The sequence below is a fragment of the Macrobrachium rosenbergii genome, chromosome 3 (genome assembly GCF_040412425.1).
Source record: "Macrobrachium rosenbergii isolate ZJJX-2024 chromosome 3, ASM4041242v1, whole genome shotgun sequence".
Classification (NCBI taxonomy): domain Eukaryota; kingdom Metazoa; phylum Arthropoda; class Malacostraca; order Decapoda; family Palaemonidae; genus Macrobrachium; species Macrobrachium rosenbergii.
Genome location: NC_089743.1, coordinates 10,565,512 through 10,583,704, shown reverse-complemented (window position 1 = coordinate 10,583,704; position 18,193 = coordinate 10,565,512). Strand labels below are relative to the sequence as shown.

Genomic DNA, 18,193 nt, shown 5'->3' with positions numbered 1-18,193 from the left:
TGGTTCCTGGAGGTGGCAAACAAGTCTATTATTGGTTTGCCCCATAAATTCCACAGGTCTCGACAAACTAAGGGATCCAGGGTTCATTCGGTGGGGGGGGACCTGCTTTTGATGGCTCAGCTCGTCTGCCATCACATTTAGTCTCCCCTGGATGAACTGAGTGACCAGAGTCACTCGGTTTCTGTCTGCCCAGAGCAGTAAGTCTCTCACTGCTTGCCATAAAGAGAAGGAATGGGTCCCGCCTTGCTTTCAAATATAAGCTAAGGCTGTGGTGTTGTCTGCGTGAACCACCACCGTCTTGTTGCAGACTGGGGAGGCAAAACTCTGAAGGCCTAGCTGAACTGCCTTCAATTCTCTTACATTGATATGTGAGTTTTGTTGAACTGGAGTCCACATCCTGGAGAATTCTTGATACTCTAGTAAGGCTCCCCATGCTATGTCCGAGGCATCGGATTAAAGTTCAGGTCTGGGTTCAGCGGATAAAGGGACTTCCCATCTGACAGTCTTTTTTCTAACAGCCAACACTGCAGGTCTGATTTTATCTCTGGGGTGATCGGGAAGATGTGACTGTCCGACTGTGTTTTTTTGTTCCAGTTGGCCTTCAGGTAAAACTGGAGAACTTTCATATGTAACCTGTCTGGTTTGATGAGGCTTTCTATAAAAGTATACCTTAGTTTTACCAGACCACTGAGCTGATTAACAGCTCTCCTAGGGCTGGCCCGAAGGATTAGACTTATTTTACATGGCTAAGAACCAATTGGTTACTTAGCAATGGGACCTACAGCTTATAGTGGAATCCGAACCACATTATAGCGAGAAATGAATTTCTATCACCAGAAATAAATTCCTCTAACTCTTCATCAGCCGGTCGGTGGGATTGAACTCCGGCCCATCGAGCGACGGTCTGAAGCTCAAACCAGAGTTCCCAAAAGGTTCATCCATTGCTGAGCTGAACAAGATGAAAGGACTAGAAATTTTGTGACTGTCTGAAGGCAGTTGGATATCCTCTTGTGGGGCGGAGAAGCCCGAAAAACCTGAGAATTCAGAATCATTCCCAGATAGAGGATTTCTTGTGAAGGGATTAACTGGGACTTCTGAAGGTTTAAAAGAAGGCCCAGCTCCTGAGTCACAAGAATGGTCTTGTGTGTGTCCTTCATGCACTTGTAGTTCTTCATTGGAGGGGTGGGTAGCTCTCGGCTAGCACGCTGTTGACCCAGTGTTCGACTCTCCTACCAGCCAGTGAATAATTAGAGGAATTTATTTCTGGTGATAGAAATTCATTCCTTGTCATAATGTGGTTCGGATTCCACAATAAGCTGTAGGTCCCATTCCTAGGTAACCAGTTGGTTTTTAGCCACGTAAAATAAATCTAATCCTTTGGGCCAGCCCTAGGAGAGCTGTTAATCAGCTCAGTGGTCTGGTTAAACTAAGATATACTTAACTTTTTTCCATGCACTTGTTTTTTGACAGGGATCGAAGTACCCAGTCATCTAGGTAGAGACTCATGTTGATCCCTACTAAGTGGAGCCTTTTCGAAAGAGGAGCAAGAACTCAAGAGAACACTTACAGAGCTGTATAAAGTCCAAAGCAAAAGGCCTGAAACTGGTATACTTTGTCTTGAAAGGCAAACCTTAGATATTTTCTGGATACTGGATGAATTGGAATATGAAGGTACGCATCTTGCATATCTAGGGTTACCATCCAATTGCCCTAGTGAAAAGTAAGGACCGACTGGCTTGTCTCCATCTTGAATTTTGTCTTCAAGATGAAATGATTGTGGGCGCTTACATCGAGGACTGGTCTCCAACCCCCTGATGTTTTGGGAACCACGATGAGACAATCGTAAAATCCCTCCAAGTCAGTGTTCTGAACCTCCTCTATGGCTCTTTTCTGTATAAGGGAAGAGACTTCCTCCAGAAGGGCCGAATGTCTCTCGGAGCCTACTGAGTATGCAGTCAATTCTATGGGAGAAGTGACCAATGGTGGGGTTTCTAAGAATAGAATGACATAGCCCTCCTTCAGAACCTTGAAAATCCAAAGCTCCACTCCTCTTTATCAGCCACTTCTCCCAAAACTCCAGAAGTCTGGCTCCTACTGGTACATAAAAGACTTCTGACTCACTTTTTCTGCACTGACTTTGCAAAAGTCTTTCTAGCGTTCCTGGATGCAAAACGGACCGTTGGACGGGCCCTGAAAGATGTTCTAGTTCTTCCTCCACGAAAGGAATGTTGCTAAAGGGGGAGGAGGAAGAGCGAAAGACACTTTCCCCTGGTCTCTTTTGGTGGAAAGCCAATCTTGACTTCCTAGAAACAGAGGAAAAAACCATCTTGGGGAGACATGTACTGTCATCTGTCTGGTTCCTCATTACGAATGTTGAGGCTGGCGAAGATGGGGCAGCTGGGATGAAACACGAAGGAAAGTTCACCATTAAATAAAGTTCACCATTAAATATCTCAATAAGGCAGCAAATGCTGAAGAAGCTGCAAGTTCTGTTTTGACCTCTTCCTCCAAAGAAATCGGGGATGGGCAGTCATCCTGACCAGGCTTAGGAGCAGGAGGAGCTTTCTTCAGAAGGTCCATAATTTGCACAAAATGATGTTTAATTGGAGCCAGAGCAGGTTCAACCGGGTCCACAGACGAAGAAAATGAAGCAGGGGGTCTGACTGGAGGAGGCGGAGGAGACCACAGTCTCTGGGAAGATGAAGCAGATGATGGACAACCGGGTGCAGGAGATGGGCGCCAGGTGCTCTGTAGCTAGCGCCGGTTGCTCGGAAAGCAGTACAAAATATCTGGAATTCGGGCGCTTGGGAGCCAAGTGTGGGCATTCATGGACAAAAGTCGAGCAGACAGGTGAGACATTCTCCTGACTGTCCCAAGCGCTCAGATGTGGGTGCTCCCAGACTGAAGTGGACAGGTGTGGGCACTCGCAGACCAAAGCAGACACATAAGGGTTCACTGAGTAACTGCACTAAGGCCTGGGACTGCAAAGAGAATGCTTGTACTTCTTAACAGGCACTGGACTCGCCATCAGATCGGGACTCTGACTGAGGCTTGCAGAAGAGCGCTTAAAAGGATGGTAAGAATCCAGGTAACATCTACGGCGCTTCCTGTTCTCACTGCCATCGTCGGATGAGCTTCAGGACAAGCCTTTCTAGTGGCTGTCTACCGATACCTGGGCTGTACAACAGAAGTGGTTGAGGGGGTAACTGTCTGTGGGCAAACTCCATTGGCCTCCCTTAGACTTTCGGTGTCTTCTCCCAGGGTTAGGGGAGCAGGTCAGTGACATTGGTCTAGTAGCACCGATGGGACGAGTAGCCACCTCCTCCACTTGCACTGCACTATCACTTTGCACTTTTTCCGTGAACACTTTTTTCATAATCACTTGAATTGAAGCCCCAACTCACCAACAGTACTTACCACTAAATTAAGCTTCTTATCAGACCTAGCTTCGATACTGGTGATGGTATTAGGATCAGAGGTAAAGGAGCCAGGCACAGGAGTAGAAAGAAGTTCAGTAAGAGGGCCAGTATTAGGAGAGAAAGTAGGAATAGGAGACAAAGGGAGGGTAATAGGGCTAACCTCTAAGATAGACCTAGGTGTAGCCTTAAGCTAAGAGAGCGTTTCTCGGCTCTAGAAGCCGCCTTCCTCTTCCTATCTATCTCTAACCTGTCTAAATGAGAGCTCAAAACTTTCCATTGATTACTATCCCACATTGCACACTCAACACAAGTATTATCCATACTGCAATCTTGGCCCCCACATTTAGTCCAGATCGTATGAGAATCGTAGCAGGCTTTGATTAACCTACCCTTACAGCCTACACAGCTACAATAGCAGACACTAGAGCCACTAGAATCCGACTAATTTGTTGAAAATTGGTCCAAATCCTTACAAAAGACTCTATAGTCTGCGCAAACCACAACAAAACAACTGTACTTCACCAATAATATGAAATAACAACTGCAAAATCCCACAAAAGCTGCTGCAAATGGCATGATGTTTACACCATGGGCAGCAGAAAAGAACTGTCAATGGCTGCCAAGTTGTTCCGGTGTTCCCCGATAGTGGGCAGTGTCTGTCATCTAGACTAAACAATCACAGCGCTACCGTGGTTTTTTAAATAAAAGCTGCTGCGCGAGTTAGAAACTATAGCTATGTAACTACTTGGTATGTTGCTCATGTAAAACTTAACTAATAGAGGCCACAGGAGAGCAGGTATAGTGCTACCACATAAAAGTAACTCCAACTCTGTGATAAACCACTAGCAGACCACGGAGCAAAACTATTGTATAACTATTGTATACAAACAGATCTTCCCAGAACCAGTAAGCAATGTAATAAGAGGCCTATCACATGCAAACCCTGTCTATATGTACAGACAGGGGACTGTAGACACACCAAACAAGACTCAACCATGCATGCTTCCTGAGAGACTTGGGTGAAGAGCCACTGCATTTGCCCAACACAGGGAGAAGAGGTTGAGTATTCCTCCTGCCTGTAAAGACAAGGGAAGCATGGCTTTACAGGTAAGCAGATTGCTGTGCAAACCCTGGATGTATGAACAGTGCAAAGACCAAACACAGAATGTGGGGTAATGTTGGTTCTACTATGTTTGGATGACAAGCAGTACAGGCCGCACACCAAGTGAGCAGGCAGAGCCTGGAACCTCCCTCTCTGATGAACTTCAGTACTGAATGCGCTGTTTCTATCTTGAAATGAGTATGAAGGACAAACTCATTTTGCAACAGCAGATTACTCATCAACCTCCTCCACAGCTGCTGACAGAGGGTATGGGTTGAACAGTATCAGTGTTTGAGATGGGAGGACAACAGTTCTTAAACAATATCCTGCATCTGTCCCAAAGGACTGATGCTACCAAAGGTTCTGTCTCCTTACTGCAACATTGCCCAGTGGCAAAAGAGACAACCCTTACTCATGACAGCAGAGAAAGGAAATCACCACCTTCAACAACCCCCTCCCTTCTTCTTCCCCTTTCCTCCCTTCCTAGCTGTACTTAAGGGAGGAAGACAAAAGGGCTAGGAGGGATCCCCTCTCTTCTTAGAGGAAGAAGATTGGGCTCCTTGTCTTAGTTTGGGAGGAGCAGGCTTTCTCACAACACTATAGACATCAAAGGCTAAGCCACACTCAAGGGGTTTAGCTTCTGGTGCCTTTGAAGGAAACCACGTAGTTGATCAGAGCCCAAGGAATCTGTTCTTGCCTTACATGCTGCCTCCACACTACTCAGAGTAGTGGAGGGTCCAACACCAACCTGTTCCTCAGCAAGGGACTACCCTCATGAACCCCTGATAGCAAAAGAGAAAGGCCATCATGCTCCTGCTTTTAGTAACTTGGTACTGAAAGTATAATAATAGAAGCAGCAACCAGAGGGGCAGGGGAGTAGATTCTGCTACTACTAGAAGGATTACTGATATAGGAACACCCCCTCTTCATGGAAGCCAAAGCAGCAGCTGCAGATACAGCAGCAGGAGCAGGCAGATTGTCCAAAAAAGCTGCTAAAGATAGGCTCCCAGGCATGTTTAACATAGGCCAAATCTTCCCCAAGCAATCTAGTGAAGACACTTCCTTAGTAACTGGAACAGGTCAGCTGAGTAAGAGGGCGAAGCTGGTGCTAGGGACAAGGTCTGACTAGGGGAACCAGACCCAACAGAAGTGTCATCTCCACAAAGGGTAGGTGACAGGGTTCCTTCACCACTCAAGTACTATGCCCCTTGGGGAAGAAGCACTCCCAGTAGATAGCAGAATAACAAAAGAGGAAGGGAGAGGAGGAAACCAAAAGTACTCAGCAGTCACCAAGGGTGAGTTCCTAACTAACAAGACTAGCAAATGCTCCAAACTGCACCCACTCCTTGCAGGTGAAAGAAAAAGTGCCTGCCTTCCCCCAACAAAAGTAAAAGTACCTGTGAGTCAACTGTTAAGGAAGACAAGAAATGACCATAAGAATACCAACATCCTTTACAAAAGAAGAAACAATTAGCAATAAGAAATAGTGAAGGAAATTAACCCAACTAAGCAACATTCAATGACAGCAGGAAAAGAGAGAACCTAGCGAGACATCCACTCCTCACGTTAGCCAAAAAAAAAAAAAGTGACTAGTGATGCAAGGTAAGGTAAGTGAGGGGTATTCCAAAACTCGCCTCCCAATAACCACAAGTTAACAACCTGGTTACCAAGGTCAACAACTGCTCCACCTTGCACTGAGGATGCTCCTATGTAAAAGGCTATGACTTATATTTCCATAAAAACACAGAACATCTGTCTTTGACTGTAAGACATTTGTTAAAAAAAACAAAAAGAAAAAAACCTGAACTTATAGACTTTCTATACTTCTTGCCATTTTTACTTGGGCTTTTTTTTATTTTCTTTTAATTTACACAAATATACACAAATAAATTGCTAAACATAAAAACAGGCCTAGAATTAATGACCTCACCTTGATATTCATTCTCCCTCCATGAAGTGTTGTATCTACAGTGAGATGTATGGGATTGTTAGTGACACGTGAGTAATAGTCATGAATGAGCAGAGAATGATCGGTGATCTCGTGGCCAGTTGCCCACCATCCTACAATCACCTCATTAGGGTTAACCTTGCGATGAAGCTCGTACATGTCTTTGGCAAAATCCAGTTCCACAGCAACCTGAAAATGGAAAGATGTTAGTTTTACCCATAATCAAAATTAGCTAAAGTGAATCAAAGGTCTGAAGGACAATTTTCAAAATATTCACTTATGGTACAATATGTTGATGAATGCCTGTAAAACTTGAAAGATCTGGAATTATTAGTAAAGTTATTAATACAATGAGAGAGAGAGAGAGAGAGAGAGAGAGAGAGAGAGAGAGAGAGAGAGAGAGACTAATGAAGTTGTGTACAGAGAGAGAGCAGAGAGACAGTCTGATAAAATTACAAAAAGCACGATTTTGCTTGTTTATCACTTAATAATAATAATAATAATAATAATAATAATAATAATAATAATAATAATAATAATAACAATAATAATAATAATAATAATAATAACATACACATTATGAGTAATATAGTCAATTCTAATTCAAAATTAATAAAAAAAAATATGCAATATGAGTAACATAGTCAATTCTAATTCAAAATTAATAAACAAAAATACAATCTTTCACACAAATTTTTTCTTTAATAAACCCATCACTTTATATGATCCTTAAAGTGATGATTCGAGCTTGCTGCCTCCACATCCAGTCCCTCCACTAGTAGAAAATAGTCATTCTAAGTTTAGAATGACCACACTGCACGCTCTGTGGGTTTTGGAGGGTACAACATTGTAAAGTGATAAGTGTGTCCTAAAATAATTTTCTTTCAGAAATTTTACTGGTTTGAAACTAAAGCTCATCACTTTACGACTGCCTGAGTAGCAAACCCATAAAGGATGCTCTTGTGAGGCCTCTTACCCTGAAGAGCAGCATTTGCAGCAGTCTTTGCCTTTGCTAGACTAATGAGTCAGTTGCACCCTGTCTACCAGCAAGCATCTCACACACAGAATGGACAATACTGACTGTCACTGTCTTTCAAGCCTGGTTTTGAGGTCAACCATCCTTCGTGCTTACTTGTTATTCCATTCTCATCTTGCCCTGCTACAGCATGGCTATAGAGTGTTTGCAAGGACTGGAGATAACTCTGGTAGCCCAGTGCAAAAAACTTCTTGATGAGGCGCTTGTGAATAGCCTCCATGCATGAAGATTCAAAGGCTGAAATTCTTCATATTCACTAAAGTGAATCTGATTGAGATTCTTCCAGTCTGGGAATGTTTTTGTTAGGTCCACCAGAGGGAACCAAATTTGTTGTAGTGAAAGTAGGGCTGAGGGTTAAGTGGACAGTGCTGGACTGCCGCAGTCTAACACTGGCCTGACTACAGAGTAGGATGAAAATGCATACCCTTCCAGATTGTCCAAGGGAATGATAAAAGCACTGCTTTTACATGCTGCTTGGTTGACAAGGGTAGACAAAAAATGACAAATTTATTAATCAATTTGTATTTTCCATAGCAAAAACCCTGCGGTCTTAACTTATGGATAATTTTTCTAGTGCCAGCTGGAAACTGGTAAAAATAACAAACAAGGAATTGGTGGCAACGAGGTAGGCTGATAGGCCTAGAAGGAAACCGTCAAGTTCCTTCACGTATGTACCTAAGAAATGATGCCTCAGTTTCTTCCATCCCAGGAAACTTGATTGAGAGGTGGCTAGAGGTGGGCCATATAAGTTAAGACCGCAGGTTTGTTAGCTATGAAAAAAACAAATTGATTAATAAAGTTGTAATTTGTTCATATGTGGAACAAAGGAACAAACCTGGGTCTTAACTTACAGATAGACTCACTTTTGGAGGGAGGAAAGAAAGTCTGGAACCAACTGGAGGTTCAGCACACCTGGTAACTCTTCCTGGCTTATAGAATCCTATGGAAGGGAATCAAAGCCTCTGACATAATAAATAAGTGATTATTTAGCAGTCAGACTTCTGGGATTCTGTACAATGTGATGAGACAATGTAGGAGGGAGTTAAAGAGCTACATCTGTATATAACAAACCTTTGTGGCCACCAATAGTTTGCTATCAACCCTCTCCCCCCTTGCTAGAGAGAGGAGGGACTTGTTTTTGCCAAAGTTTTATATTCATGTAGGAATACGCAAAACTTAAACAAAAAGGCCACAGTCTCACCTGTATCATATCAGACCCGATCCAGCACATGATGGAATGATTTCTTCGCCCACTGGGTAGAGAGGATAAGAAAGGAAACTGAAAGAGACCAGCCATCCCATTCATTCTCACTTTCATACCATCATCTTAGGTAATATACAAACTGTCCTGCTAGGGCACTGGATGAGTTAAACAACCTGTTGAGCAGCCACCAACAGACCCAAGGAAAAAGTGTCCAAGGACCTGTGGGCAACGTCCCACAGACAGAAGGAAGTGAAGGTAGTCTGACGAAGCCATGTGCCAACCTTCAAATTCCTTTGTACAGACAAGTTCTTTTTAAATGCCAAAGAAGTGCCTAGCCCTCTAACATTATGTGCTTTTACATGCACAGTGTTAGGATTGGAGCATGAAATCAAACCATAGGCTTGTCAGATAGTCTCTTGCAGCCAAAAGGAGATCGTATTCTTGGACACTTCTTTCTTGTTCAGGCCAGTGCTAAGGAAAAGTCTTCAGCAACCCAGTCAGAGATGGAGAGTCCTTTCCAGGTAGCAGCGTAGTGCTCTGACAGGGCAAAGGAGCAATTTGTCTGGATCATCATCAACAAAGTCATTAAGAGACAGAATTGAGAAGGAATCAAATCTATCATCATGACAAGGGAGGTTTTGGATCTTAGCCACGAATTCCAGGACAAATTCGAAGGCTACAGATGTCCAACCCCTCGTATGCTTGACAACACAGGATGGGCCGTGGAGTTCACCAACTCGCTTCGAGGAGGCCAGAGCCAGCAGGAAAACCGTCGAGAGTCAGGTCCCTATCTGACGCACAACACAGAGGATCAAACGGGGCACGGGTGAGGCTGCCCAGTACCTAAGTCAAGTCCCAACCGGGTGGTCTAAGCTCTTTTGGAGGACAAGACTGCTCAAATCTCTTGAGAAGCATTAAGATCTCCCACGAAGAAGAACGATCGACATCCTCCATTTGTAAAACTGCACTCAAGGAAGCTTTGTAGCCCTTGATGGTAGACACAGGAAGTTGTTTCTCTTGCCGGAGAAAATTGAGGAAGTCTGCTACCTGCTGAACAGAAGCTCTGATTGACAACACCAACCACAATAAACGGCCCACTGGCCTTGGTATTTGGCTGAGGAAGATCTTCTGAGATAGCTAGACATCACTGATGCTGCTCTGCAACTTGTTTGGAGGAAATACTGGATAGCCTCCAGCCGTGAAGAGATAGGGACTCTACTGAGTGGTGGAATCTCTGAAAGTGGGGTTGATACAGAAGGTAGAGCCATGGAAGAATCTCTCTTGGAGCTTCTGACAGCAGGGTTACGAGATCGAGGAACCATTCTGCATGGGGCCACATGGGAGCAACTAGGGTCATTCTGAGGTTCTGAGAAAGCCATTACCCTGTTCAGAACTTGACTGATTAGGCAAAATGGAGGAAAGGCAAAGACCTCCAGAAGGGCCCAAGAGTGTTGCAGGGCGTCCTCCACCACTGCAAATGGATCTGGAACCACGGAACAGAAGACCTCTAGTTTTCTGTTGAACCTCATTGTGAACAGGTCTCTTGAGGGTCTTCCCCACAGATGAAAGAGCCTGTTTGCAAGTCCTGGTGCAGAGACCACTCTGTCCCTATGACCTGACTCTGATGACTCAGATAGTCCACCACTACGTTCCTCCTGTCTGGGATATACCTGGCAGAGATCCGCTGAATAATCTCTCACCAACTGATGAAGGAGTGCCGTCAGAGTGTGCAGTTGGCGTGACACCAGCCCCGCCCCCCCCGCTTGTTTACACAGGCCACCACTGTGGTGTTGTCTGACATGAGCACCGTGGAGTGCCCCATCACCCACTCCTGAAACTGCTGAAGAGCTAGGAAGGTAGCCTTGAGCTCCAGAACATTGATGTGAAGCTGCCTCTCTTGTGGAGTCCACACTCCAGATGTTATAAGACCTTTCAAATCAGCTTCCCAACCCTTGCACGAGGCGTCTGAGAACAAGAGGATCTCCGGTATGACTTCTACCAGATGCAGGAGTGTGTGTAAGGGAACTTTGCCTAGGAGAGTCGGCGGGAGGGACAGCAAGCTCTCCGCTAACACTTCAATGTGAACACTCCGTTCATGGTTTATAAGTTCACAAACTTTATCACCCAACTGAGACATAGAATGCATTAATAACTCAAACTTACGATCAAATTTCACTTGAAGGATGTCAACGGCATTGGGGTCGGAAGTATGAGAGCTGGGAATGGGTATATGTGGTATAGCTGAAGAACTGGGATTTGGAGACATGACAGATATCACAGGAACATCATTGGAAGACTTCAAAGAATCCTGACTAGCTAAAGACTTATCATTCCTAGCATTAGCTTTCCTTATCCTGTCTCTTTCCAAACTTGGAAAGGTGAGAAGTTAAAATTTTCCACTGTCTAGGGTCCCAGTCAACACATTTAGCACAAGTCAGAGCTATAGAGCACACTTGACCCCTGCAACTAGAACACACAGTATGCAAATCATATTTCACAAAATTCAATCTCGTATTGCAGTCTTTGTTGTAATATCAAGTGCTAGCAATACTTGTGTCGGACATTGTCAAAAGCAAGTTAAAAAAATTAAGTCTCAAAAGGGAAAAAGTCAAAATTCTGTAAACTGTCTTAATCAAGTCAACCTGACTAAATAAATGCCGAAATGCAACCCCGAAAATCGAAAATACTTCGCCATTACTTCATGGAAAATAACCTGTAAAGCCTACGAAAGTCCAAAATTAATGTTGCTGCTTACAACCTTTGTCGAAGGCCTGCAGAAATAAATTGATCCTTATTGCTGTGTTGTTCCTCTTCTTTCCCGAAAATGGCAGGGCTAGTTACTTAAACCAAAAACAAAACAAAAGAATCACTACCACAAATTTTCATATTTTAGCTGCTGGTTAATAGAAATTGATAGCTATGTAATTACTTGGTGAGTTACTTATATAAAAAGGAAGGTTCATTCAGAAATGTCTACAAGTCTAAGTTTCTTTTGAATTTACAGTGAGATGCTGTATTCTTAAGGAGTGAAAGTATCAATCCCTTGGGTACTCTCTGGCCTTGACACAAGTTCAAAGACACTAATTCAAGAGGGTTAAGTTTTGGAAAAATCAACTTGTGATGAAATGGTTTCAATGACAAGTCATTAAATTTGAGGCTATCTTGTAATAAATATATAACCTACCTCTTCTTTTGATTCATTGTGAGGAACACAAAAGCAGTTCGTGATCTCAATTGTTCCCTTCTCCACACCAATTGTGCCTGCAAATGAGTAAATATAATTAAATACGGCAACAGATTAACTGAGCAAACAACAAAGAATGAATTGCAAATATGGCAAATTTTTAAAGTAATTTGTATTTTTCCTAATATGCAAACCTGAGGTCTTTACATATGGAATTAACTTTCAACAAGCTAGAAAATCAGCCGATAAACTTTTGTAAAGTGGTTATGGTAATAGCTGCTGTTGGTAAGAGTGGAAGCAATGCCCATCAAGTCAGTGTACACTCAATTCTACGCAGTTTACCTTTTGGCCCACGTAAGAGAATGAGGGGTGCTAAGAGGTGGGCACTTTGTGTAAAGACCTCAAATTTGTATGTTTGGGAAAATACAAATTACTTTAAAAATGTGTCATTTGTTCCTACACCAATACAAACCTTCGGTCTTTACATATGGGAGACTTATTACTCTTGGAGGGAGGACTCTGAGTAAATCTCTGAACTCATTAGCATTTGAAACAACAAAGGAAGCAGAGATAACGGGGCCAGAAAACCAGGAGGCAGCGGCACGGCATGGAACGAGGCAGGTGCGGCTGATACCTGGGTGCCCAGGTGTGAGGCATGTCACAGGCAGCTTGGCAAATGACATCACAGTGACGGTTGACGTGGTGGAAGTGGCAACTGCATGGGTCGACAGGAGCGCCGGACAGATGAGAGATCGGGCCCTCCAATGATGGGCCGCCAGGTAGACCGAGGTGCAGCCAGGTAGATGTGAGGTCAGTAACCTGCCCACCAAGTGAAGCCTCCACCGCCAAACCTGAAAGCAAAGTCGGGTCAAAAGAGGAAGCCTCTACTCGTTCCGGGGAAAAAAATCCCCCCCCCCCAAGAGCAAGGAGAGGCGCAAGAGAGGATGTCCTGATCTTCCGTTCCCCCGCGGCCTTCCACACCCAACAAAGCGAGTGAAGAAGGTGAGGGGGAGTCCTCATCCGAAGGAGAGGCAGGAAGAAGGGGAAGCTTGCCGGGAGGGAGAAACAATCCTGACGGGTTAGCCACCAAGGGAGTCATTGGGGGCGTATAACCCTCCAATGACGTCTTGGTAGGCTTCCTTCGGTACTGTCTACTCCACTCAAACTTCACCTGTTGCTCGGCAGAACAGGAACAACACTCCGAGCAAGGAGAGTTACGAGAACACACACGCCCTCTGCAGGTGGAGCAAAGGGAGTGTGGGTCCATATCAATATGCAAGCATTTGCCACTGAACTTCTTCCTTCCTACCCCAGGACATACATGCTGGGGAAAGGAGAGCTTACGGGGCTTATCAACATTCATTGTAAAAAACAAAACAAGAAAGATCCAAATGGGAAAACTGCTCAACAGCAGTCAGGGCAGAGAGCGAGAAACACGTCTGCAGCGCACGACGGCCGAAAGCAAAATTGGAAATTTACATCCGGGCAGGAGGTTCTCCCGCCTCCTGGACAGTAGTTAACTGCCTAACTGCCTTGTTCGACGGCCGTTTCCAGCTTTGCTGAAAATAATTCCTAATGTGGACTGACGGCTCATATACCGTATCGGAACAACTAAGAGATAACACTTCACCGAAATCCACTTATACAACTGGAAAATAATGAGCATAGCTGCTGCAAATACCTGATATTTACATCGAGCTCAGCAGAAACAGAATGAGGTTGATCCAGACAGAAGACTGCCTGAAGATGAAGAATTGCCATAGTGGTGGCTTCCAGGGTCACTGCTTCTTGCTGCAAGAGGGAGATTCCTTCCACAGTAAGCTGCTGCAGCAAGAGACCTGGACCTCGACGCACCAGGTCTGGGTCAACCTGCTTGGTTGGCAATGTCCTCTCCGAGGGCGTATAGAAGCATTTTTGTCGAGGCAGAGGAGGAGGAGGAAGCAGCTTATCCGAACAGTTCAAACAAAGTGAATTATCTTGCCCAGAAACAAGAATATTCACCTGATCGAGAACTCCCTCAGCAAGCATGGACCACGGCAACCCCACCGAAACCTTGGGTTCCTTTTTCGGACCCCAGAAGGATTCAAGGCACGAAGGACAATCCACAGATGAGGCAGCGGTCCCTTCGCCAAGGTCGCTGTGCTGACGGATCAGTGCAATGACCACTCCAAAAGTCCTCTGTATTTCGGGGGTGTCTGCATTCTGGGGGAGAGGACCCTCGAGTCCTTCCAGGGTGCGGCCCTCCCGTTCTACTATCCTGGCTGGAGGGAGAACCTTGGCAGAACCCTTGGATCCTTCCTGCACTACACGGGTATACGACCTAGTCGATCCGTGGACTGAGCCAGGAACATATGCCTTTGTAGTCAAACTCTGGGGAGAGGAGTCTCCAGAGTTCCTCCTGTTTGACTCACTCATCCCAGGGAAATGCCAAGAGGTTGAGGGAATAGGCGAGGAGGATCGGGCACCCACGCTGGTCCTGTTGGCAGAATCAGCAGGAGGAGCAGGCCTAGAGTGGTCATCAACCCTCGGTGATGACAGCAACCTGGGTCCCAGAGAGTGCTTTCGTTTCGGCAAAGCACTGTCCCAAAGATAGCGTAGTGGTTCACGCAAGCAGAGCTGAGTGCTTGACTCAACTGAGCCAGGCTGATTACGTGAACATTATCAGGGACTGGGTGTAGTTGAACGCGTGGCTGGCTGGCAAGAACTTGCGCTGTCCCCTTGATGGGCCCCAGCCTTCTTCGAGGCCGAAACCTCGTGAGAAGACTGTACAGGGAACCTCCTTTCTGTCTCACCAGATGCTTGGACTCGAGAGACCAAAGCACCTACCTGGGAACCTGGCTTGGCACTAGAGGCAGTGCCAGCAGGCAGACAAGACACCTGCATGTCTTGGCTCATTCTCCCATCCTGTGCCCGAATCAGTATGGTGAGGGGACTCTCCGGTACTGTTTGGGATACCTGAGTCTCCGTAGAGGCCTGGGTACTCAGAGAAGCTCATAAACAAGCTCCCAACACAATGCCAGCCTTCAAAGCGGACTTCTTAGGAATGGCAATGGGTGTGCAGACCAAGGTTTGCATGCCTGTGGCTCCCAAAACACTAGACCCCGGGGTCAACGGTTTGATTCAATGGAGGGAGTCTCCACTCGCTCCGGGGGGAAAAATTCTCACCTGGGGAGAAGAGGGGCCCCCGATAAGAGGTCGTTCTGATCATCCAACCCCCCGCCATCATTCCACGTCCAATGAAGTGAGCAAAGAAGATGAAGGGGAGTCCTCTCCCAAAGGAGAGGCAGCCAGAAGGGAAGTTTGTCAGGAGAAAGAAACGATCCCAAAAGGGTTAGCCACCAAGGGAGTCATCGGGGGTGTATAACCCTCAGGCAACCTTGAAAGGCTTCCTCCAGTACCATTTCCTCCCCTCAAACTTCACCCATTGCTCAGCCAACCTGGAGCAACACTCAGCACAATCAGATACTCATGAACACACACACACACCCCATACAAGAGGAGCAAAGGGCGTGCGGGTCCACATCAATATTTGACCTAAAGCTACTACACTTCTTCCCGCCAACCCCAGGACACAGGCTGGGGGAATGTGAGCTTACAAGGTTTATTTCCTTCGTGAGCTTGCATAATGAAAACAAACACACAAAACAATCAAAGCAAGGAAAAAAGAAAAGATCCCACCAGGAAAACAGCTCAACGGCAGTCAGGGCAGAGAGCGAAAAACACGTCTGCATTACACGATGGCTGAAAGCAAATTGGAATGTTTACATCTGGGCAGGCGGGGCCCCCGCCTCCCAGACAGTAGTTAACTGCCTAACCACCTTGTCTGAAAGTTCAACAGCGGTTTCCAGCTTCGTTGAAAGTAATTCCTAATGTAAAGGACTGACGGTTTGTATATCATGTTGGAACAAACAATCAGTAGGCCTAGGGCGTGACCTAGGTCAACTGGGCACATGACTGGCTGTGTTTAAATTATCTGTGACCTGAATTCATGGCAGTCGGAACAACACATGATGGTCACTTCAAGAACTATGGGAGAGCCTTGCTGTGTGACACCATTCACATCAACTGGGTACTCAGAAAATATTATTTTTCAGTTAAAAACTTGTTGATCAGTAAATTTATGGAAATTACCAGGTAAGTTGCTTTTCAGGTGGTTTAGAGCAAGTAGAGTAACTTTTATCCTATGGAAGTTTTGGTGATAAATAGAACAACTCTGCACGGCTTATTACCTTGGAAATTGAGTTTTTCTATACTTTTAGTGTTGCTGATAAAGGAGGTGGTGGTGTTTATTGGCAGTAAATATAGAGACCCTTAGGGAACGGGGTTTTCGATGGGGGTAAAACACAGGGAGAGAGAATGGACATGTTACTGTTATGATGGCCACCCTGGAATGGTTCCGTGCATACGTAAGGCATATTATGGGTGCCATATGTTCAAGAAGGGATTGGCTAAGGAAACCTATTATAAAAGGAATTATGCTAACCTAACCTAACCTACCCTAACCTCACCTAACCTAGTGGGCCGTGTTACTGAGCTGGGCAGACCCCCGGTGAAGGAAACTCCACTTTTTTATCAAAAGTTTCCCTATAACACTGCCCATGTGCGATGGTATTTCAGGATGGCCAGCATACAATAACATATCAGTCGACCGCCCAAAAATAACGGTAAATTCTTGTTAAGAAACCAAAATGCTGTAGAAAAACTCAATTTACAAGGTAATAAGGCATGCAGAGTTATACTATAGTTCTACCGTCTTTGCTAGGGGGCGAAATTACCAAAAAGTAGCCGTGTCTCCCTACTCTGCAAAATACCAAAATGCTGTTTACATAAAAAATCACATGAAGACTGCTTGATAAACAAAATTTCCATGCTAAACTCTATTATAGGCAACTTGTAAAATTTAACCAAATTTTCCCTAGCGAGTTTGCTTGGACATCAGTCAAGAACTGCTGCAATTTCCAGATCTGGGATACCTAGGCTAGGTGGCAAACCACTACCAGAACGCAAATTCCCGAGATGTACGCTAGTATTACACCAGCCTGGTTTTTTTTGCCATGCCCTAGGTTATGATAGGTAAGGTTAGGTTAGGTTAGAGTAATACCTATATAGTAGTTTGGGTGTGGGAAACCTTTGAAATTGAGTTTTTCTATAATAATTTGGTTGCTTATCAAGAATTTACCATTATTTTAGGTTGCTCGACTGTAATTAACCTCAGAACTGATTATGTTTTTGCCACTGCGCATGCGCAGTTTATAGGGGAACTTAGGTAAAAAGTGGAGTTCCTTCACTGGGGGGGGTCTGGGGGGTGGATCCCCATGGTTAAGTAACACGACCTACTACGTTAGGTTAGGTTAGGGTATGTCAGGTTAGCCTAGTATAGTTCCTTCTTGAGCATATGGCTCCCTAATATCTCTCGTATTCACGGAACCATTCCATACAGTCCGTGCGGAGCTACTGCTTAGTAATACCAAGATTACTTTGAAGAAAATTCTATGGTGTTTTTATGATATGGCATCCTACTTTTTTCAGGGGACGGTCCAGGTACTCAGTTACATCTCGGGAAAATGCTACCGGTACACATTGCTTTAGCCTCAACTTTTTCCCATAATACTTACCCTATCCCAGTGCAAGCACTGATAACAAGTACCGTTAATCAATGCAAGCAAAATGATAAGCACGTTTATGTTATGCAAATGGGACCATTCTCGCCTAAGAACCTGTTACATAGCACAGATTGTCTAAAACAAAGTTTCAGAAAAAGCTAACCAACAGATTTACACAAGCCGTGCTAGAGCTTCACTGCTTACAGCTACTTAAACAAAAACACTCGGATGTTAATAGCTACCCAATAATGTTCCAATCACACGGTGTGCATCTAAATTTCGTCTTTCATAAGAGTCTACAATGGTGAAAAACACCACAGGGTGAACCTTTGCCACGAGATTCAACGCCATGTTTACACTATCAAGAAAGAGACTACTAAACTGGGTACGTTCTAAACTGTCCACGTGTTGTCTTAAAATATTTTAGAAAATTTAGGCCTTTTTTTATTTATAATTTCTAAATAAGGATATATATTTTAATAATAAATAAATTTCTTTCATTCTTTTTCTAGCTCTCCTCAACTTGATGTGTTCTATACATTAAGACACGGTATTTTGAATGCAATGAAAGTAACCAATCTTACATCGCTTACAATACAAAATTTATTGAAAATGTCACTCTTTCAGCTGGAAATGGCTGAGCTTTCGTTATATTTGATGCTGGAATTTTGTTCAGAAAACTTTCTTACTTCATACC

The 18,193-nt window shown here is 44.6% G+C and overlaps 1 protein-coding gene across 2 annotated transcripts in view; it reads right to left on the bottom strand.

Annotated features, from left to right (window-relative positions):
- The window catches only part of eIF3f1 (eukaryotic translation initiation factor 3 subunit f1), a 61,645-nt gene extending 43,752 nt beyond the window's left edge, over positions 1-17,893 (bottom strand). For both annotated transcript variants that reach the window (XM_067127479.1, XM_067127488.1), the window contains exons 1-3: positions 17,739-17,893; positions 11,894-11,970; positions 6,452-6,658 (exon numbers count right to left, since the gene is read on the bottom strand). In XM_067127479.1, coding sequence (XP_066983580.1) covers positions 6,452-6,658; positions 11,894-11,970; positions 17,739-17,847 — 393 coding nt within the window. In that variant the 5' untranslated portion in view covers positions 17,848-17,893. The remainder of the gene's footprint in view (positions 1-6,451; positions 6,659-11,893; positions 11,971-17,738) is intronic.
- Positions 17,894-18,193: the final 300 nt, after the last annotated feature.